This window comes from Simochromis diagramma, unplaced genomic scaffold (assembly GCF_900408965.1).
Source record: "Simochromis diagramma unplaced genomic scaffold, fSimDia1.1 OVJJ01000205.1, whole genome shotgun sequence".
NCBI classification, from domain to species: domain Eukaryota; kingdom Metazoa; phylum Chordata; class Actinopteri; order Cichliformes; family Cichlidae; genus Simochromis; species Simochromis diagramma.
Genome location: NW_024386782.1, coordinates 12,959,447 through 12,981,055, shown reverse-complemented (window position 1 = coordinate 12,981,055; position 21,609 = coordinate 12,959,447). Strand labels below are relative to the sequence as shown.

Genomic DNA, 21,609 nt, shown 5'->3' with positions numbered 1-21,609 from the left:
CAGAGTGAAGTCAGCAGTGATTAAAAAGCTGGTTTTCCTGTGCATAAACTTCTCGTATCAGTTATACAAGGCACAGAGAGAGCTCGGTAACTGCTGAAACAGCTATGCAAAGGAAACCAGAGGAGAACAGCAAGGGATGCCGAGGTTTTTCAGGCAGAAAAGACGTGATGAAAGAAGCTCTGCATGTCTGCGTTTGGGAGAGAGGTGAGTGAGGGGGTGAGGTGATGCAGGTCATGTGGAAGTGCAGTGACGCAGGCTGTAAAACGGGGGTGCTGTGGGTATGGTTATTTTTAGCCACCGTGAGGAGACACATATGAGCTCCATTTCTCTTCACTCCTCGGCTTCATACGTCACTTTACTCCAAGCCAGTCCACTCGGCTGTGCATCACATGACAGGTGCAGCCTCGACCAGACCAGAGATGGGCTCTCTGTGAGCGCTCATCCCACTGATTGAACGGTGAAATTCCACATCATTGCTAAATGCGAGAAACATAAGAATAAATGGTTGATTATCCCTGTATGATGTATGTTCTTACCCTGATATCAGATTCTTGGAGGCTTTTACTGACATACCTCAGGTAGAGCAGGTCATCCACTAATTGAAAGGTTGGTGGTTTGATCCCTGACTGCTCCAGACTATGTGCCAAAGTATCCCTACGCAACATACCGAACCCCAAGTAGATCTCTGATGTGCTCATCAGACTATAGATGTGTGTCAATGTCAGATAGAAAACACTTCGCTGTAGAAAAACCCCCTGTATGAATGGGTGAATGAGGCATGTTGTATGAAATGCCTCGAGTGCTTCTGCAGAGTAGAAAAGCACTATGTAAGAACCAGTCTGTTTACTATTTCTCTGAAAGCTTTCTTTCCTCAGAAAAATATATATTTTTAAAACTTTAGAAAAGTTGTTAGGGATACTTTTGATTATGCTCATGTTTTAATCAGCTCAAAGTTCTCAGGTTTTCATGAATCCACGTGTTTGACTCCACTGCATGTCCGTGAGGATTTTCTGTGCCTTTCATGCTGTAGGAGCTTCCAGCTCCTTAAAGGTTTTGCATAAAAATAGGCGACGCTGTTTTCATGCCAAGGAGTGGGCGTTTAACAAAATAGTCACCTCCTTAGAGGGATGCAATGTCATCGCGGGGGGTCAGAACTAACCCCCCTGCCGGTACAGAAGCATCTCTGGTATAATCTTTTAATAACGTGAAGAATCCCCAGAGTTTAAATCTTAAGAATTACTACAGTCGGATGTTTTTTTGTGATTCTGTACAAAATGTGCACTGCGGATTGCGTCATTTATGAATGGCGAGTTGGGTGAAAAAAAGCCACGTGAAGCAGAGCTCCTTCAGATTGGGCAATAAAGCCTTCGTAGTCTTGTGTCCCTCTCCGATTGGTTGTGATGGGAAGTGGGCGGGCCTCGGCCTGCCAGGGGTCGGGGTGTATTTTCACGCTGGAGGAGTGGAGCTGCGCTTGTCAGAGACAGAAAGAGGAACTGGTGTGCAGTCTGCGGCTTGTCGTGGTTTCAGGGATGCTTCACATCGAGGAGCAGTGACGACCCGAGCACAGGAGCCCCGCAGCGCGTCGCTTCAGGTCATCCCAGCGACCAGAGCCCGAGTTTAAAGCAGCCAGTGTTCGTGAATGGAGCAGCAGCAGCGGGGTCTCTGTAGCGTCACCGCCTTCCAGTGTGCAAGCCGCGGGGCCGGGGTCTCCAGCGGCCAGTCCTCCATGCGTCTGTGCATCACCTCCACGGCCGGCAGCCCGGTGGAGCTGACCGTCCCCCGGGGGGAGACCGTGGAGGCCCTGAAAGCGCGCATCTCCCAGAAACTCAGACTGCACACGGACAGGATCGTACTCCTGCATAAAGACAGGTGAGTTGTTGCTTTACCCTGTATGCTGTGCACTTCCGGGAGTTTAGGTAAAGCAATTACGTTTAATCCGCGTATTTGATGCGTATGTGTTTTTGTTTTTTCCCGGTTTGACCCATTAAAGCTGATTTATGTATTATAAATTAGGCACCTGACTGCAGGGACGCTCCTGGACCAGGGTGTAACAGATGGCAGCAAACTGACTCTGGTCCCAGTCATTGAAGCTGGTTTACTGGTACGTAAACTAATGCACATCTTAGACTGGCTGTTCTGTAACTTTGACGCACACATATAATCAGACTGTTTACTATATTGTGCCGCACAGTGCTCGACTACCAGGGCTGAAAGGACTGTTATGGATGTGTTGGAAAGTTTAACAGAAGTCCAGGTGAGCGTTTTAATTCTTTCTGACTGTATGCTTGAAGTAAACACTAGAAACTACCGTTTGCATGTAATAATATTGCTATTATATTATTGCATGCACCCATTTCATTAAATACGGCTTATTAGTTCTCGGTCGGACTCTATTTTGCCTTCCAACCTGTCTTGATTCTTCACGGCAGGAAACTCAGAGACTTTGGTTTATATTTACATGATAGCCCCACACAGATACATCCATGAACTGAATCTCCTGTCCACCACATCCTAAAGGTGCTCTACTGGATTGAGATCAGGTGCCTGTGGAGGCCATTAGAGAGCAGTTCAAGAAACCAGAATGAGATCATTTCAGCTTTGATGTGTTATCCTGCTGGAAGCAGCCATCAGAACACGCTACACTGGTAGTTATAAAGGGATGGACATGGTCAGCAACAATACTCAGGTAGACTGTTGTGTTTTAAGGGTGCTCAGCTGATAATAAGGGGGCAAAAAGTCACACCGTTGCACCACCAGCAGCCTGAACTATTAACACAAGGCAGGATGGATCCACGTTTTCCTGTAGTTTGCACCTAATTCCTTCTGTAACAGCTGAATGTCGCAGCAGAAATCGAGACAACATTTCTCCAGTCTTCTGTTGTCCAGTCTTGGTGAGCCCGTGTGATCTGTAGCCTCAGTTTCCTGTTTTTAGCTGACAGGAGAGCCACCCAGTGTGGTTTTCTGTTACCGTAGCCCATCTACTTCAAGGTTCGACGTGTTGTGCTTTCAGAGCCTATCTTCTGCATACCTTGGTTGTAACAAGTGGTTATTTGAGTTCCTGTTGCCTTCCTATCAGCTTGACGCAGTAAACAAGGCTTTTTTTTTTTTTTGCCTTTCCTTTCTTCCGCACTCTGATGCTCGTCTTGACCATGCCGACATGCCTAAATGTGTTAAGTCGCTGTCGAGTGATTGTCTGATTACATATTTGCATTAACAAGTCGCAGAACAGGTGTGCCTAACAAAGTGGCTGGTGGGTGTACGGTCTATGGTAGGAACCGGTTGAATGCATGAATGAGGCAGAGAAACATATTAAAAACCCTTTAAAAAAATCAATCAATAATTACTCGTCTAAAGACCAAGTTTGGAGGTGCATAGTTTTGGCTACACACATGTCATTCAGCCGTTAAAGCTGCAAGAGAAAAGGTATGCGGACCCTGTAATTATCAGGATTTCCATCTTACTTTTACTTTTTATTTCAGTATTACTGTACTCGTAAAATGAGGACTGACCTGTACACATATAGAGTCCTAATAATAGCACAAAAACAACTGCACTTTTCTTTTCTGTACTGAACGCAAGCAGCAAATATTCACAGACAGTCAGGGTGGAGAAATGTAATCCTATCTATTTATTATTACAATATTACAGTTTAGGAAAGAAGGGGTGGGGGTGAGACTTCAGGGGGAGGAATGCTGGAGCCGTTACCTGTTCCTCTTTCTACCCCCCAGTCCCTTCTTTACTTCCCTTTTTTCTTTTATTATTTTTGTCTTTGTCATCACAGCTGTTTCTCATACTTACTGTCTTTTCTCACAATATGCTGATATCTTTGTCCATCTCTTCTCTTCCTCCTTCTTCATGACGTGTCGCTTCTTCTCTTTCTCTTTATTTATCATTTTCTCTTCCTCTTTCTCCTTTTGAACTTTCTTTTCCATCTTTTCCTGATCCTCTGCGTTGCAGCAGTATATTTTACATTCTAGTAAACTTTGAGCCACTTCCAACAAGTCTTTAATATGAAGTTTTAAAAAAATAAATAACTTTAGACAGCGTATCTGGCCTTCATCTTGCACCCGTCCACCTCTTCAAATAATTTCTCACGCTTCTCTTTTTCCACATCCTGCGCTGTCCTGCTCTATATTTCATCTTTGTGAGACAAGAGTTCACTTACTTTTCCCAGCCTGCGCTGTGAGTGATTGTTCAATAAAGATAGATATTTTTATGTATCCTTTATTTAACCAGGTTAGGCCCACTGAGGTCAAAGATCCATTTTACAAGAGAGACTTTGCAACATAGATGCATAAAAACAAACATCGGATCCAATTAATAACATTAAAACATACATAGGTGAGATAACCTTCATCATTTTTGTAGTTACCAGAGGCAATAACCCACACAGACACACACACTACACAGTCTTTAAAGCTTTAATAAAGGTGTGGTGAAGCAAAGCGGCAAATTTGCTATTTAAATTTACATCTCTGTGTAGCAGATTCCTCTGTAATCAGAGGTTATGTCATTGAAGCCATTCAAATTGACCCACATGAGAAATTCATGGGAAACATCCATGATAGGTTTTCTTGGTTATCAGTGTATTGTGGTTTCAGATAACTGTGCTGTAAACTGATAGCACCGGGAGAAGAAGAGTGAAACTTTCCTGTCTGTCCCTGCAGATTAACGACTTCCTGTCTGGGCGCTCACCTCTGAACATTAACCTTGGAATCGGTGCCCACGTGATGTGTGTGGAGCTCCAGCTGTCGGCGCAGGACGTGAAGGAGCTGCTGCTGGACTCAAAGGCTCACGGCAGCAATGCGCAGACGGCCAGCAGCACGAACCACCCTCACTCTGCCTCGGCGTGGACCTCCACCACTGGACCTGCTACCACATCAGCTTCACAGGCCTCATCTGCAACTCCATTCTCTGTTGACTCTTTGTCCTCGTTTCAGTTTAACACTCAGGGAGCCAGAACTTCACTGAACTCACAAAACCCTTCGGTTCCATCCAGTAGCGTTCCTGCCACAAACTGCTGTAATCCCTCTTCTCTGCTTAATTCCCACTCTGAGCACGGATCTCCGCACGCTCCTTCTCCTCCTTTGCCCTGTGGTTCTCCACATCCGGGCTCTCCTTTGCGAGCGATTGCACCGGTCTGTTCAGCCGGTCCCATCGGCTCCAGCCCGGCACCCCTGAGCCCCACAGCAGCCTCGACCTTCACAGAGGTTAGCCACACACACTCTAACGCAGAAGTCATCCACGTTAACGCGTAACCGAATTTTCACAATAGTCTTTTTGAATTTAAATTAGTGAGAAAAGAATATTTTATTACTCAGACTTATTCCTTAAGGTGGATATTTGTCCCTTACAGAGTAATGCTGATGCTTCATCCACTGCACAGCTGCCCAATCCTCCAGGAGCTGTCATAGAGAGTTTCGTGAGACACTCACCTGGCATCTTCTCTGGGACTTTCTCTGGTACGTCTGATCTGGAGACTGCTCAGCAGTTTTTGTTTGGTCTGATTAACATAAACCAGTGATGTTTCCTAGTGTTGCAACTATAAGGGCACTCTTTCTAATCTAATGACCTTTCTCTTTTGAATAGCTGTTTTTAGGAAAAGTAGAGAAAAAAGTAGTAATGACTCCTTTATCCTCTCAGGCACCCTGGCCCCTTGCAGTCAGAGCGGTTTCAGTCATCCTCGACGTGGTGTCGCCATTATTCTCCAGATCCTCAACGACCTCCTCAGAGCCGCCTACCACCACCAGGGGGCTCCAGTTCCTCATCCTCTACACCGCTGTCCTGCTCAAGGCGCTGAAGTCAACCCGCTGCTCACAGCAGAAGAGCCCAGACCACCAGCGATGCAGAGGACAGAGCCCCTCTGCGGAGCTCCAGGTCAGCTCAAGCTAATATTATTTTGGAAACTCAGAGAGCATGTCATCATCACACGCATGTAAATGCATGCAAATACTGGAATAGTGTGCATTTTAGAAATCAGGACAGGGAAATGGAAACAAAAACATGAAAAAAAGAGACTGTTTCAGGCCCCCAGAGAATAAAACGCGCTCGTGTTTCTGTGCTGCGTCATATTTAGTCACGCAGCACTTGTGCAGCAGTTACACGGGCCTGCGTGAGTATAAAGACTATTACAGTCTTAACAGGCGGTGTTAACGACAGCGCATCCACGAGCGTTTACGCTTCCTTATTAGGCTGCGATTCTCTCGTGCTGACGGGGTTTCTCGTGGATTTGTATGTTTGCATTAGAGCTGAAAATATGAGGAAATCAAGCAGAGCAGTTGCCTCGCAGCTTGTCTGTCAATCACTTCTACATAGTTAGGTGCTTTTCTTTCTCCTCATAGCTGATGAAACTTTGAGGGTTTTGACAGGTGGTGGAACAAGACGAAGCATCTGACAGCTGCAGCTTTAGAAAATTCAACTAGTCGTATTTTTACTGCGTCAGAGAAACAAACTGATTCTGGGTCGGAGCTTCGGGAGGTCGTCTTGACCACGTCTGCGTGTTATTGGCTGATTGGATGTTTGCATTAATGAGCAGACATATAAATTAAGCCTGACAAAGTGGCTTTTGAGTGTATTTCTTATGATCAATGCAGTAATTAATGGCGGAGAGCACATCATAAACATTCACGTGTCTGACCCATTTCTTTCTTCTTCTCTGTAGGTGACGTAGCCCACGAGGGTTCCGTCGTGCACTCGTCCACAGAGGAGAATCAAACGCTGCACTGTAAGCTAGAGCACCTCCAGCTCCTGATGCACGAGAGGCGTCTACGCAGGAGGGCTTGCAAGACCTCGCGCCTCTCACAAGGCTCTCATCCGTACCAGAAGCGCCACCATCACCCCTAGTCTCTGAATGTAAAAAGACCCGCTCACTATGATAGATACCAGAGCTGACCTTGCCGTACAGGGCTACGAAAAAAAAATGAGCCTTTGTTAGTATTTTTCTACTATCTGAAACTATACGTCTAAATGTTGTGGCTTTTTCTGTGATGTGTAATCTGAGTCTGTCCTTCAGTGACTGCAGCTCCGGCTGTTGCAGTATGTAGCACGTGTCACATAGATTTCCCTGTTGGTGTTTTACTCTACGTACTCTGATGCCTTAACTGTACATGTTTTGAATGTAAGACTGTGTTTCGTTCCATGCAAGCAATGTTTCTTGAAAATATCTTATTTATGAAATAATAGGAAGCAAAAAAATATGCAAATAATAAAGGGAAACAATAAAAAATCTGAAAGCGTTTATGAGTGGAGCCTGTTCTTTTTAAATGAAGAATATAATGTTGCCTTCGTCTGTTAAACTGGATTTTTGTTGGTTTTTTGGGGATAAAAATGTCTCAGCCTTATTCTACTGATCGTCCTTTCTGTTTGGTTGTCACAGCTGCTCTTGTATCTGTGATCAGGAGATATGTGTGGTGAAGATGAATGATCTACTTCTAGATTAAATGCTACGTGCTTTGTCTTGATGCGTGCTCAATCATCCAGGTGAGAACAACTGAACTGAATGCCGTTTATAAAGCTGGGAACACCTGCAGTCAGCACACTGGATCAACAGAAGCAGCCTTCCAGGTTACTCTGTGACCTCTGTGCTTTGTCGCTTTTCATTATTAATAGCCGCATGAGTTTCAGAGAGGTGATGCCATCTCTCTTCGTGGAGCAGAGGTTTCAAGAAAATCTCAGTGATGCTGTAAAGCTGAGCATTACGATTTAAAATAAAACTGAAATATTGGTTCTCCTCGACAGTAACGCAGGAAGTAGAACGTGAGCACTGATGTGCAGCCAACCAAGACTCCTTACACTTCTTCCATGACAGCAACTGAACATTTCAAACTGTTTCGAGCGGGCCGTTAAAGACAAGCATAGCATAGGGTCTAAAACGTGATGCTTGAGATACCAGAATTTGCGTGAATAACTATGTGACTTATTAAAGCTATGACTGGAATCTTAAGAGGCACTCCAATGAGTACTTTGTGAAAAATGCCATAAACCGAAGCGTTCGCCTCTCTGTAGCCAGCGTGTCTGATGCTGAGCTCACAGGATGCAAATCACAGCGGCAGAACATGAAACTGTTCGAGGTGAGCTGAAACATCTGTGCCTGCCTTCGCCGCTGACGTGCAGACAAACACGAAGCCTTGCTCAGGTGTAGCCTGTGTGTTCTGCAAGCTGAGAAGCGTGTGGAAGCTCACTCGTTCGGCTATCAAACGACGATCAGCACACAGCTGGGGACTGCAGCGCGAATGCTGGCGTTGTTTTCGGTGCAGCTCTGTTGATCGTGATCACGGAGTGTGCAGCTGCAGCAGCACGCCCGGCGCCACATATCACGGCTGCTCGTCCTGAATCCTAAAGAGCGCCTGTGCTGCAGATTCGGCGCTGCAGGCACAGTCGGCCATGATAGTGTAGCCTACACACCGCCTGCCCCGATGAATTCATTTTGGCGGTATCGATCCAATGATTTACAAGAAAGAGGATGAAACCCTTTCCCTGCACGCTGATCTATTCCTTGTAGCGCTGCAAGGACGTTGCAGATGAAAGCTATGGGTTTTCGAGCCTCCTACACAGACGTTCTTTTCTCTCTCTTTGCCTCCCACACACACCATTCAAACACACTGCATCGCTTAGGCGTGCATGTGCAGATAAATCTTCCTCCCACACAGACAAACAGGACTTCGGCCCCACACACCTGACTGCCATCGTGACTCACGCAAACAAAGCACTCGAGGCGTGCAAAATAAACACAGTTGAATCATTTCCTCCGTTAACTACATATGAAAGCGACTTGCAGTTATGACTGGCATTCATCTGACTGCACTCAGTGTTTTTAATTGTGCTACCACGCTGTTATTTTACTGTGCTTGAAAACAAAGCATCTCTGGAATGATTATTAATCTGGTTTCTGTTTAAGGCACAAATATACGCGGATACTTTCAGTTTAATGTGTTTGGAAGCCACTGGCAGGAGGACATTTCTACATCTATATTTTTGGTTGCGAAGTCAAATCAGATACAAATTATTATTCAAATCAGAGTACGGTAATCTGTGCTGCTAGGAAAACTACTTGGAGATGAAAAAGCCCAGAAGTGACTGATGGGTTCAAGGGCATCAGGGATCGGCTCTGAGTACCTTGTTCTTTGCAGGGGGGATACAGAGCTGCCAGGCAGGAGGACTTCGTGGATGTAGTGGAAGAGGAAATGCAGGTGAGCTGTCTGATAATGGAGAATGCTAAAGATAGGTTGAGGCGGAGGCAAATGATCCGTTGTGGCGACCCCTAAAGGCAGCAGCCGAAAAACGAAGAGGAATTAAATGCGGCCCAACCTAAGAGCACTATGCTGCGTCACCCTAACACAAGATGGCGCTGTTGGCGGCTGTCCTAACGGTCTGCCGCCCAAACAGCAGTAGAAGAAGGAGTGAGTGCGCATTGCAGTGAAAAGCGGATCGCGCTCGTTATTCTCCCTCATTCGACCTGCATCGCCGCTCCTAGCAACTTCCCTTACATCTCCGTGAGAGACAAAGGTAAACGCTTTCTCTTTGTTACGTGTTGTTTCTACACGTTGCAAGTTATAATCTTATTCATGCATCTATATTTGTAAAGTATGAAACGCATATTTTTTTTTCCAATGTGACCTTTTTCTATTGATTGAAAATATTTTTAACCGACGTTTGATCGCTTTTTTTATTTGATCGTATTAGAATGTTTTTTCGATGTGTAAATGCTATGGTGCACTTTGCAGAAATAGGTTAACCTATTTTTTTTCCCATATTAATTGGGGTAGTTATATGAGCTGCAAAATAAGGCAGCTGGCCACCCCTTGAGATGGCGCAAAGTAGCTCATTGAAACAAAAGCGTGTAGCGCGGTGCTACAAAATGGCGCTGGAAGAAATACCGCCAGCTAATCCGCTAACGAAACTGCGCCACGTTTTCAGGCCCCAGGCCTAGGGTGACTCCATTTTGACTTTTGTCGACGATCATCGATTAAATATGACGTAGCTTTAAGATAAATTCAGATTTCATGGTCTGTTAAACGTCGGGAGGTATGTAGGCCATTACTACGCAATCAGTGATCGCCATTTTATGAAACTGCTCCGGTGACCTACTTTCTCATTGCGGCTAACCCGACTGTGCGTGTCGACGGTTTTTCGCCGATAAAGGGCCCCTTTTCAGTTTTAAGGATTTGTGGGGAGACTTTTTTTTTTTTTTTAATTGCTTTCATTTTTTTTTTTTTTTTTGTAGCTATAACAAAAATGTCGGACGAGGGAAAATTATTCATCGGAGGTCTGAGCTTCGAGACCAACGAGGACTCTCTGGCTGCGGCTTTCGGCAAATACGGAACCATCGAAAAAGGTAATTAAACCTCTTTACCCCTCTTGAGTATATAGTTTAAAATGACTTCAGACATAAATATTTTACTAAATATGTGGCCTAATCGGAATTTCTCCCTGATTAGTGGACGTGATCAGAGACAAAGAAACCGGAAGATCTCGCGGGTTTGGCTTCGTGAAGTACGACAATGCAGAGGACGCTAAAGACGCACTGGACGCCATGAACGGAAAGGTAAAAATCACGCTACTCAATTTATAATCGAATTAAAAAAATTTATATAGTTAATGTAATTGTATTTATACGTTTTTACATTTCCTGTTGTATTGCAGACGCTGGACGGACGTGCTATTCGGGTGGACGAAGCTGGAAAGGGAGGGCGCTCAAGAGGAGGTTTTGGCTCTGGCCCACGAGGAGGCAGATTTAGCGGCTCCAGAGGGAGAGGTGGGCGTGGTTATTCCCGAGGTGCGACGTGGGAATATTTTTAAAAAATTGAAATTAAAGGTTTATTCTAACACTATCGAAATTAAAACTGATTTGTTTTTAATAGGTGGATATGGTGGAGACAGAGGGTACGGAGACAGGAGTTATGGTGACAGAAGCTTTGGTGGTGGAGACAGGAGCTTTGGTGGCAGTGGATACAGGAGTGGAGGATATTCCTCAGGCGGCTACAGAGAAAACAGGTAAATAATCGGAGCTTAAGTTTGTTTAATGCACTTTATTTTGACTGTATTTTAAATGAAAGTTTCTTGTTTATATAGGGGGCAGGGTGGATATGGTGAGCGTTCAGGATCTGGATCCTACCGCGATGGATACGACAGCTATGGTAAGCATCAATAATATGTATTTCAGGTATTTGGGTGCATTTATGTTGGGGCTGTCTGTACAAAATCTAAAGGAACACTGAAAGCACATCTCAGTAACTGGCATAGTCAAACTGCGCAGCACTCAAATTTTTAAATACCTGCTTTAAGTGGCGGGTTGAGATGCTGTACACTCCAACACTGTAAATTGAGATTTCACAGCCCCAACATGGGAAGCCTATCACCATGTATGCCCCTCAGTTTTGTGCTCAACTTGATGCCTCTTTCCAAACGGTTGCCAGATTTCTTTTGTGCCCTTCTCTGACAAAGAGGCTGGAAACCATTTGAACCACTTAAAGCAAACCCCGAATTTCACGTGTTCTCAAATTGCGAGGAAGGCAAGGACCCCCTTATGCAAAAAGAGGGAGGGTTGTTAGGCGGGTTGAAAGGGGAATATTTGTAAACTCCAGTGTTCGAACTTGCAGTGTCTTTACCTCTGTGCCCACTTCTTATCCTCAGCTACACATGAGTAAACATCTCCCTGATTCAAGATCTTCACTTGGCTGGCTGTTTTTCAAAGATGCGCTCCTCAAGAAAAATGTCCACGTGTTTGCTGACCTTAGTTCTGTAGTTTTGTTGTAATAGTTCAGCATCTTTAAAAAGAAGAAAAATGTAGCAATGGGTTTTGGTCATTCCTTATAAAACCTGTTACAAATTACAGTTAAAGAATCTTAACCATGCTTAATTGGACTCATTTCTCAAAGATCGTGCAACTAAAAGGCATCTGTAATCTGATACTGTAAAGTCCCATTTTTGGGGATCAAGACAGTTCTCAGTGTGGCTTTTCATTGAACAGCCACTACCATTGCTCTAAACTTTGTCCAGCACTTGAAGTGCTTCCTGATTTGATTCCTTTTCTTATATATTGCAATATCTGGGGCTTGTTTGTGTTCCTTATTTTCCCCCTCAGTCTCTGACTGACCTACCTCCTGCCAGGTTTTAAACTGAGAGGAAAGATATATGCTCATAAACAGACTTTTGGGAGACTTGATGCTAAATTCAAATTAATATTAAAAAAGAGAAAAAAACCTTAGTTTAACTGAGGCTCCTGTTTGTTCAATTTCCCAAAAGAGTGAATTCCTTTCAGACTGGTGAACTACACATCCGAAGTGGCCGGCTGTTCATGAAGTTGCAAATTGCAGCATGCTACAGTCTGTCCAAGGTATCTTCTGTGCTCTGCTCAACATCTGCATTTTTAATGTGCTGTAAAATGGACTAATCTTGTTTAAAGTGATCGAGAAATGTAACTTTGTTTCCCTAAAGCTTATATATATCTCAAACCGGGAACAGTTTTGTACTTTTTGTTCTTTGTATGATCAACTTTTTTTTGTCAGTTTGGCTTCATGGAGCCTATTAAACAAATTGTGGAAAATCATCATGATTGTTGCCTCTTAAAACAACCGCATGGGGACTAAAGCTGAGCGCTGTAGGCTCATTTTAATGTAATGCTGCGTGAGAACTAAATCATCTGCTTGATGCAATCAGATGGTACCCATCTCTGGACTAAAGTCAACAATTTGGTAGGCTAGTCAAAGTTCTCAGAGCTGAAAAGGGAGGGGAGGGAAGTTACTGGGTATCTGTAAAGATCCACACAAGTTTAAAAAGGAGGGGGGGGCACAGTTGAATCAAGTGAATCCTGTACATGTTAAACGATCCATGAGCCGAATGTTGTACCTACTAAGTGTGCTGATCAAACAAAGTGGCATATGGGGGAAGTTGGTGCCTGGTCATGTTCATGCTTCATTACGTTCAAGAGAGGTCAAGAGCTCCTTCAGTATCCTACAAGTCCTTGGAGAGTGAAGTGTTGCGCCTACCAACAAGTGCTCCTCAGAGATGAAAGCTGCTCTTGCCTAGTCAAATGTGAAGAAAGTAGGCCAGTGCACGTGAGGTAAAAATCTCCTTTTGCTTTGCTCACATCCTTGAAACTAAGTTCTCATTGTTGCCATGAATACCTTCAAGTTAGCCGCTGTTTAGTCCTCTGCTTCAGATGTCTCCTACAAACATCACAGGTCCTCTTACCTGATTCTAAAGTCCATTGGGAGGTGGGGTTTCTGTCTGGGATATTAGTGCTCCACCTTGAGTCCACCAAAAAAATGCATTGGTCCTTTAAGTCGGGTAGTTTTGTGCTCAGTCCACTTTGCTCACTAGTCCACAAATTTGCTCCTGTAATGTCCACAAGCCCCAATTCATGTGTAAGGTGTCTAGACTGCATTCACTTTTCCTTTGTACCTTATGTGGTGAGTCATTAATACTGCATGCAGTTTGACTTCAAGCATCAGTTGGCAGGTTTAATCCATCCATTTCTCCTCCTCTAGACTGAAAACTGACTGGATGCTTCAGTGGATCTCGTCACAGCTGAAGTAGCTGGATTTTTAGGCTGCAAGATCTCATGCAGTTGCTGTATCAGGTAAGTTGTGAAGCATGTTGTTACTCAAAGCTTTTGGTGGTTTTCAGTTTGTGGGGTTTTTTTTTTGTTTTGTTTTTTTTGTTTGGCTCAAAACTAGAATTTTGTCAGGCTAAATAAGATGTGTTTTGTTCCAGGTCCAATGAGCAGTGGGGTGACTGTCAACACGAAGGAATCTCCCAAATTCCTGAAGCACATTTCCTGATGTTACAGTAAATGTCGCAAACTAGGGAAAACGGCATTACAGAGCTGCAGTTGATAGACAAACCTGACTATGTAGTTTTGCTTTGGCTCGAAACGTGAATAAAATCTGACACAAAAGAACTTGCTGTGGTTTTTCTATCTTTGTAAACACATGCCTGAGGATTTGCTTACTTTGAAACTCACATTGGCTTTTTATTTCTAAAGATACAGACATGTCAGAATGGCTTAAAGGTGGGAGGGGAAAGTAATGTAGTTGAGGAAATATTGTGTGCTTAAGTTTAATTGTCATCTTAAGGAAGATGCACTAGGGCCAGATATACATTCGTGTTTAAGTATGTAGGGTAATGGGTCATTGGTACAAATTTGTAAATGGCTGGATATGAATAGTGTGTAAAATACTACAATCTAATTACCCAGCTCATTGTCTTTCCAGTAGTCTGGTGTATGTAAGCCAATTTTAATTGAATAACATCTCACTTGTCAAGCTGTTGTGTTTAGACACACTGATGCTACCAAGCTATTACTTGGTATTATTACATACTTGGTAGAGGTAATAACTAATACTTGGTCTTTGTGAGATTTGAAGGATTACATTAGAAGTTTAACATGATATGAAGTGGAAATATGATCAATGCATCAGATATGGCAAAAGTGTAAGATGCACTTCTGACCCAATGTGTACGTGACAAATGCAGCCGACTGCGCACACTGACACACAGGCACATGAAACAAGTCCAGCAGGTTTGTTTACTATGCAAACATGAAGGCTGCTGGTTTGTCTTGTAAATTAGGACAAACAAGTTTAACAGGATGCACCGCTGTACTTTTTGTGGTTTCATAATGGCTTCATCTAAAAAGGTAATTGGACAACTTTGTCTTAATCTTCAGTGTAATTTGATCAGTGAAATAAAAGCTAATCTACTACCTCACAGTTTGGAAAGCTGATAATCAGGCAGTGGCTCACTTTTGTCAGTGTGCACTGACCTCCACACTGTAGTTCACCAAACTCATCTTCCTGTACTTTGCACACGTGTGGTGTCACATTTTACAAAGGCAGAGCTTCAGACTAGTAGATTTTGTGCTTGAGCACTGAGTTACATGTACTAAAAATACAAAATAAGGATTCATATTTAAGTATATTAATTCATTATTTAAATAAATATCAAGCATTTGGATGTCACAGCTGGTAGAGGTGTGTTAGTACTGTGCTAGTTCCTGTAGAAAAATAAACAGTCAACTTCATGAAATAAGAAATAAAGTACACTACATGGCTATAAAATGCAGTGGAGTAGAAGTATGATGATAAATATCTGAAACAGTACTGACATAAGTAGTTTTAGTTTCGCCTAAATTAAAGAACTGACACAGAAGCCAAGATCAGGTACAGAAAAACAGACACTTTAATTTGGAACATTTACAAGCTGAAGTGAACAACCACACAGGTCCAGGTGGAGGAGCTCGGGATGCTGGTGGTCTCGGTGGTGCTCACACGTACCACAGGAAGCCGAAACGCTTGTGCAAAAGCTCTTCGCGGGGCCTGAGGTTGAACAGCTCCTCTGACAGAGGGGTGACCCAGCGGTCTGTGTGAAAGACTCTCTCGCCAACCTGCACGGGTTAAAAAGATGCACAGTCAGCATCAACACAGGAACGCTGAAGTTCAGCGACAGACCTGAACTAAAATATAGATTCATTTGTTACCCTGTTTACTGAGTCTTATGTATTTTCACTTTGCATTTTTACCCAAACATACTTGGATTTTTGAAGTTTCCTTTATTTATTTTTTCCTTTCAGCTGCAGTAGTACGGGGTTGTTTAAATTGTGTCTCAGGTTAACCTTTGCATCTCAGCAGGCTCACAGCAAGTAAGGTAGGTGGGAAATCTAGATAAGTGTTATGCTTACAAAACAGCTGAAAATAATACTGTCGGTCAGTGCGTTTAAGAGGAAAAGTCAATCATCTTTTCTGTGTTGGACTGTACGCACCTATCTCAGCTAATATTTGTATACGAAATGCAAATGTTTATAGTATGATTCTTCTTTGGTGTCTGAACTGTTTCAAAAATGAAAACATCAAGTATATTAAAAACTAATGAAAAGGCATCTATTAAATAATGTTGGACAGGTCATGAAAAATTCTTCTCTATAATTATATCATAAAGATGCTGTATATGAAAAAAAGTAATAAATGACTAAAAAATAATGAATAAGCAGGAGCAACTGATTTTTTTTAACTTCTTACCTTCCAACCTGGAACGTCCTTCATGATGACTGCCTCCTCTTCCAAGTTTTCCCTCAGCATCCGTAAGGCCCTAGCACAGACACAACATTCAGCTCAGCATTTAAACAGCTGACCTGTGTTTGCAAGCTTAGGCAGTATAAAAGATGGACATAGTTCATGTGTCTGAAAAGGTCAATGGCCTTCAATCTGCATTCTTTCTAATGGACAGCAGAGGGCGACTCCTGTGCTTGGAAAAAAAACCCCAAAGCATTCCCAAATTCCTCTGAGACCCCAGTAAACACTTTCCTGATGTGTTTAGGGACTCAGTTTGTAGTTTGTGTTTGTACTGAACAAACCATTGAGGCCATTTTGTCAATGAAAGTCAATCTGGGAGTCAGGAAGGAGAAACACCTCAGTTTGAGGCTTCATAACAGAAAATTACAGACCAACATTTAGGTGATCTAAACGTTGGTTGGCTGCCTATGTCTAACTATTATATACAGTCTATTGTTGTAAACACCATTGAAAGAAAAAAAAAAATCATAGTAAGCATGCACAAAAGTGCTCAGTCACCTTCGGTCATGCTCTGCCTGCAGCAGAGGCATCAGAGCTATCCTGGCTTCCAGCTCTTCAATCTGCAGTCGCCTGCAACACACAAACACGCACACACAGTTTGAGACTGAGCAGTGCACACAGGTGTGACAGTGAGCAAAACCACATCACAATTCCTTGACATTTCTTACCTCCTCTCTCTGTTCCACTTGAATAGCCTCCAGTACCCAAAGACCATGATGCCAATGCCAATGCCAAACATACTATATCCTGCAGGTTAAAGAATGAATGAAGCAACAGAACAATATTGAGTATTAATGCACATTTTTAACATCTTTAAGTAGCTTAAGTAAGTTTACATATGTATTAAAGCATTTACTATAATAATAGCTGCACAGGCTTATGCTGTTCTAACGTATTATACAGGAGAACTCATTGAAATATCCATCAGAGAATTTGCTTTTTAACAACATCAGACCCTGTTGGAGGAGCTGACATTCACATACGGTGTCACCTGCGTTCGGCCGCAACTTTGGAAATAAATTCCCATCATTACATGTCGAAGATGTGGAAAACCTGAGTACGCTTCATTTTAAAGCAGTTTCACTGTGATATAAAGTCATCAGACTGCGACTGCTGACTGATGCCTCTTTGAGACTCATTTCAGATCTTTCTCGATACTGTCAAGTAAGTGGTGCTAAAATTCAGTGTCCTGTACTGCCCTACAACGCCTTATAAAATTACCATTAAATGGATATTACCACACACTTTTTGGTATAGGGAGGAAAAATGTGTGAAGATTTCACAAACCAACTTAATGAGGTTCCATTAAAACATTTTTCCTGTTTTTTCAGATTAACCCATTATTCACATGACGAAACTAATCCAGGTGCTGGAGTAACAAACAGGAAATAATCTTAATTTAACACTTAACATTAATATGTATAGCATTCTTACTGCAACCACTATCTAGTCATGGAGTTTAATACAGTGTTTATATGCATTTTATACTTTTTACACTTTATATTTTTACTTACCAGCCAAAAGCCAAGCAAGTAAGGTTTTACAACTCAAACGCAGGTGGGACAGTTTAGATAAAAGCGTCTAAAAGTCACTGTTTCTGTAGCTGCTGCTCTCTGAAACTCTTTGCAGTGCTTTTCAGTTGCAGTGTATTCTGATGTGTAGTGTTGGCATAAAGTCTCTTTTTGGGTTCACATTAAAATAACTTTTATTCATAGTCAGCTTAATTTGAAATCATCTATATAACGTTACTGTCACTAAGAGAGTTTTGTACCAATTATTGTGCCCCAACGTAAAGAGCTGTGCAAGAGTCTTGAGGCGCGCCTGAGCTCTTTATATTTTCTTCCAAGGAGCCAGCCTTTCTTGTAATTTGCAAAGTAGTCTGACCAATCATTCTCCAGGCTTTCTGAAGGTCTATCCAAGCTTTTCTTTGGACATGGCTGCTTTTTCAATAATTTTCAGTCCTTGTACCCGACCACTGTCAAGGGAATGTTTCTTGTGTTTGTTAAGCCACTTAACACTGGGCTTTGAATAAATCAAAACACAAAAAAAATGCACTTAACTCAAGGGATGCAACGGTGCTGTGTCTGCACATAACAGACAACTTACCAAAGAACACATTTTAAATTGTATCTTTATGCATTTTGTTACTAGCAGCCTGTAACAAAAACCAAATGTTCATTTCTATTCTTTTACTTGAATGTACAACAAAACTCCGAAAGACAACACTGTTTGATAAACATCAAATATTTTTGCACCGACAAGTTCATTCTCAAAGAGCTGAAAGCTTGGCATATTGTAGAATGTTGTGCAGTGTGCCCTAAAAAACAAACAAACAAAAAAATCCAGGAAACTTAATAAGTGGAGGACAACAGAGATGTCAGGTCTAAAAAAAAAATATTTACAGCTCATGAACCACATCTGAAAGTCACCCCTGTAAGAAATGACACAGGATCTGAGAGATCAATCTGACCTTTCAACTAATCCATCTACTGTTCACTGAAGCCTAATCGGAAATTGTGTCAGCAGACATTTTTAATGCAGGTTAACAGAGGCACAAACGTTAGGTCTCAATGGTTGGCTGTCAAGAAGCCATTCCTAATAAAAGGAAACAGGGAGGAAAGGCTCAGGTATGTCAGATTACCCAAGAACTGGGCTGATCATCAGTGGTAACGTCTCTTGTGGAGTGATAAATCCAGATTTGAAATTTTAGCTTCAAATCAAGTCAACATGTAGAGAGGAGACCATGAAAGAGGTACATTAGCGTGTCTACAGCCATATGTAAAACAGGATATAGGCTCTGTCATGCTTTGGAGCTGCATTTCAGCCAGTGGTGTAAAGACCTTGTGAACACAGTAAAGAAGTGTGGTTGGATTCTGACCCATCGTGCAATACAATCTGGTCTTTTAGTATGTGCTGTAAATGCATGCCTGTATAAAAAAAAAAAAAACACAGTAGTGGAACACTATCAGCCATGGACTGGCCTCCCAAAAGCTCAGACCTCAACATTACTGAAGCAGTGTGGGATCATGTTGACTGAGAACAGAACAAAAGGGGACAGAAACACTCAAAGAAGAGCTTTGAATGCCCTTCAAGAAATCTGAAGAAATATTCCTGAATACCACTTCAGACTACGCTGTCCTAAGAGATCATCTTAATCAATTAACTTAAACTTAATCAAGTAGTTGATTTTACGGCTTTAACACTGTTAACCAAGCAGCAAACGATAGAACAGCTAGAATAGTTTCATCAAATAAAACCTAACCCTCCGTTTAACAGTAGGCATTATCACGTTAACTGAACCTGCAAATTAAACGACTCCCTGTGTTAGCTAGTTAGCATGTCGTTCTAAACCTGTCAATAACAATTCACATTAAAATGTTGCTCTGCTGCAAAAACACTTTCACAACTGTTGTCGTGCTGTTAATGAAGATGTTCCTTTTAATAACAAGATTAAATGTAAGACCCCGCATACACATTTTATCTTATCTTGGATCTTTGTATTTATGCTAACGGGTTAGCGTAACCAGCAAATATCACATAAACTATCCAACATTTAACAACTGCTGAATGAATCTAAATGTCTGGCTACGTGAGCGTGTGGCGTATGTACCCGAAAGTCCTCGTTTCGGTAGATTTCTCTTATAATCAAAGGGAGCATAGCCTCCCGGAGGAGGCATGTCCTGCTTCACCTTGGACCCCGCCATCTTCCTCCAACCTCCTCCAAAACACGCCAGTGACGTCCCTGAAGACACTCTTCTTCTCTGGTAGAGAAAAACTGTAGCAGCGCTCCAGCGCCCCCACATGTTCGGACATATATTATATTATATTATATTATATTATATTATATTATATTATATTATATTATATTATATTATATTATATTATATTATATTATATTATATTATATCCAACTGTAATGTTAACATATATTTTATAAAAATGTTACATAATGTTCATTTTTTTATGTTGATGTGGTAAAGTGATAACTATAATGCAAATAACAGAATAAAAACATAAATATTCTATAACAAAGAAATGCCCTGAATCTGAGTAAAAGTACTTAAAAAGTGTATAGAAGCAAAGATGGATTTCCTAAAAACATCATGTTGCAAAAAATGCCAAAAGAAAAATGCTTGTTGAAATATCAACAAGCATCACGGTTGCTTGTTGATATTTCCATTTCATCATGTGATTTCTTGCTGGCTTTGATTTTAGATTCACCTGTTTAATTTTGGACTGAAACACCAGAGGGGCCATTAGCTACGCCTCCCTCGTGTCAAGTTTCAGAACTGCCTTAATTCTTCATGGCACAGATTCAACAAGGTGCTGGAAACATTCCTCAGAGATTTTGAGCCATATTGACATGACAGTATAAAATGGGATGTGGTGTGTTTCACCACATCCCAAAGCTGCTCTGTTGGATTGAGATCAGGTGACTGTAGAGGCCATTTGAGTACAGATGACCTGAGCTTTGTGACATGATGTGTTACCCTGTTGGAAGCAGCCATCAGAAGGCGGGCACACTGTGGTTTTAAAGGTACGGATATGGTCAACAACAATACTCAGGTAGGCTGTGATGTTTAAATGATGCACAGTTGGTACATTGGAGCATAAAGAGCACAGAGAATACATCCCCCACATCAAGACACCACCATCAGCCTGATCTGCTGATACAAGGCAGTGTAGATCCATAAATTCATGTTGTTTATACCAAGTTCTGACTCCAACATCTTAAGAAATCTTGATTCATCGGCCCAGGCAATATTTTTCTAATCTTCTATTGGCCAATTTTAATGGAGTATTTTCTTCAACAGAAATGCTGCTCACTGGATCCCAGTAGATTAGCAGTTTGTGAAATATGCCAGCCAGTTTGGCACCAACAACTGTGCTGCATTCAGTCCCTTAAAAAATAATAAATAAAAATAAATAAATCACCCTTCTTCCTCATTCTAACGCTCAAATTAAACTTCAGCAGGTCATCCTGACCACATCTACATGCATAGTTGCTACCATGTGAATGAGTAGATATTTGTTAACAACATACATGCAGCTCCCTCTGCAGCTGGATCCTTAGCTTCCTGTCTGACAGACGCCAAGTGGTCAGACTGGGCAGCATCACCTCATCCCCCGTCACACTGAACACTGGTGCTCCACAGGGGTGTGTACTGAGCCCTCTCCTATACTCACTCTACACCTACGACTGCACAGCCACTAACAACTCCAACATCATTGTGAAGTTTGCGGACGACACTACAGTGGTGGGTCTTATCACCAACGGTGATGAGACAGCTTACAGGGAGGAGGTCAGCGCCCTGACCCACTGGTGTCAAGACAACCATCTCACCCTCAACGTCGCAAAGACAAAGGAGTTGATAGTGGACTTCCAGAGGTGCAGAGAAGTACACACCCCCATCACCATCAACGGCGCTGCTGTGGAGAGAGTGAGCAGCTTCCGGTTCCTTGGCGTACACCTGGCTGAGGATCTTACGTGGTCAGTACACACAAACAAAACAGTGAAGAAGGCGCAGCAGCGCCTCTT

General features: G+C 42.4%; 3 protein-coding genes across 6 annotated transcripts; 2 read left to right on the top strand and 1 right to left on the bottom strand.

The window, feature by feature from the left end:
* The first annotated feature begins 1,363 nt into the window (after positions 1 to 1,363).
* On the top strand, positions 1,364 to 7,237 carry LOC120727574 (midnolin-like). The gene is made up of 7 exons (XM_040021923.1): positions 1,364 to 1,869; positions 2,014 to 2,101; positions 2,192 to 2,254; positions 4,668 to 5,210; positions 5,357 to 5,462; positions 5,644 to 5,877; positions 6,662 to 7,237. The coding sequence occupies exons 1-7, from the start codon at positions 1,640 to 1,642 to the stop codon at positions 6,841 to 6,843; spliced, it is 1,446 nt and encodes a 481-aa protein (XP_039877857.1). The 5' UTR covers positions 1,364 to 1,639; the 3' UTR covers positions 6,844 to 7,237.
* A 2,135-nt stretch (positions 7,238 to 9,372) lies between these two features.
* Positions 9,373 to 13,900, top strand: cirbpa (cold inducible RNA binding protein a). 4 transcript variants are annotated; one of them, XR_005694557.1, is made up of 8 exons: positions 9,373 to 9,504; positions 10,223 to 10,333; positions 10,437 to 10,543; positions 10,642 to 10,774; positions 10,860 to 10,992; positions 11,071 to 11,135; positions 13,488 to 13,579; positions 13,714 to 13,900. XR_005694557.1 is itself a non-coding variant. In XM_040021931.1 (7 exons), exons 2-7 carry the CDS (start codon positions 10,234 to 10,236, stop codon positions 11,643 to 11,645), a joined length of 531 nt encoding a protein of 176 aa, XP_039877865.1. In that variant the 5' UTR covers positions 9,373 to 9,504; positions 10,223 to 10,233; the 3' UTR covers positions 11,646 to 12,547. The 4 variants fall into 4 exon arrangements, 3 of the variants coding, with proteins under 3 accessions (XP_039877865.1, XP_039877864.1, XP_039877862.1); XM_040021931.1 differs by lacking the exons at positions 13,488 to 13,579; positions 13,714 to 13,900 and adding an exon at positions 11,632 to 12,547 and having other exon boundaries at positions 10,642 to 10,753; XM_040021930.1 differs by lacking the exons at positions 13,488 to 13,579; positions 13,714 to 13,900 and adding an exon at positions 12,244 to 12,547.
* A 1,257-nt stretch (positions 13,901 to 15,157) lies between these two features.
* ndufa13 (NADH:ubiquinone oxidoreductase subunit A13) lies at positions 15,158 to 19,813 on the bottom strand. The gene is made up of 5 exons (XM_040021932.1): positions 19,681 to 19,813; positions 16,739 to 16,817; positions 16,569 to 16,640; positions 16,017 to 16,086; positions 15,158 to 15,385 (listed from the first exon to the last, which is right to left on the bottom strand). The coding sequence occupies exons 1-5, from the start codon at positions 19,772 to 19,774 to the stop codon at positions 15,266 to 15,268; spliced, it is 435 nt and encodes a 144-aa protein (XP_039877866.1). The 5' UTR covers positions 19,775 to 19,813; the 3' UTR covers positions 15,158 to 15,265.
* Positions 19,814 to 21,609: the final 1,796 nt, after the last annotated feature.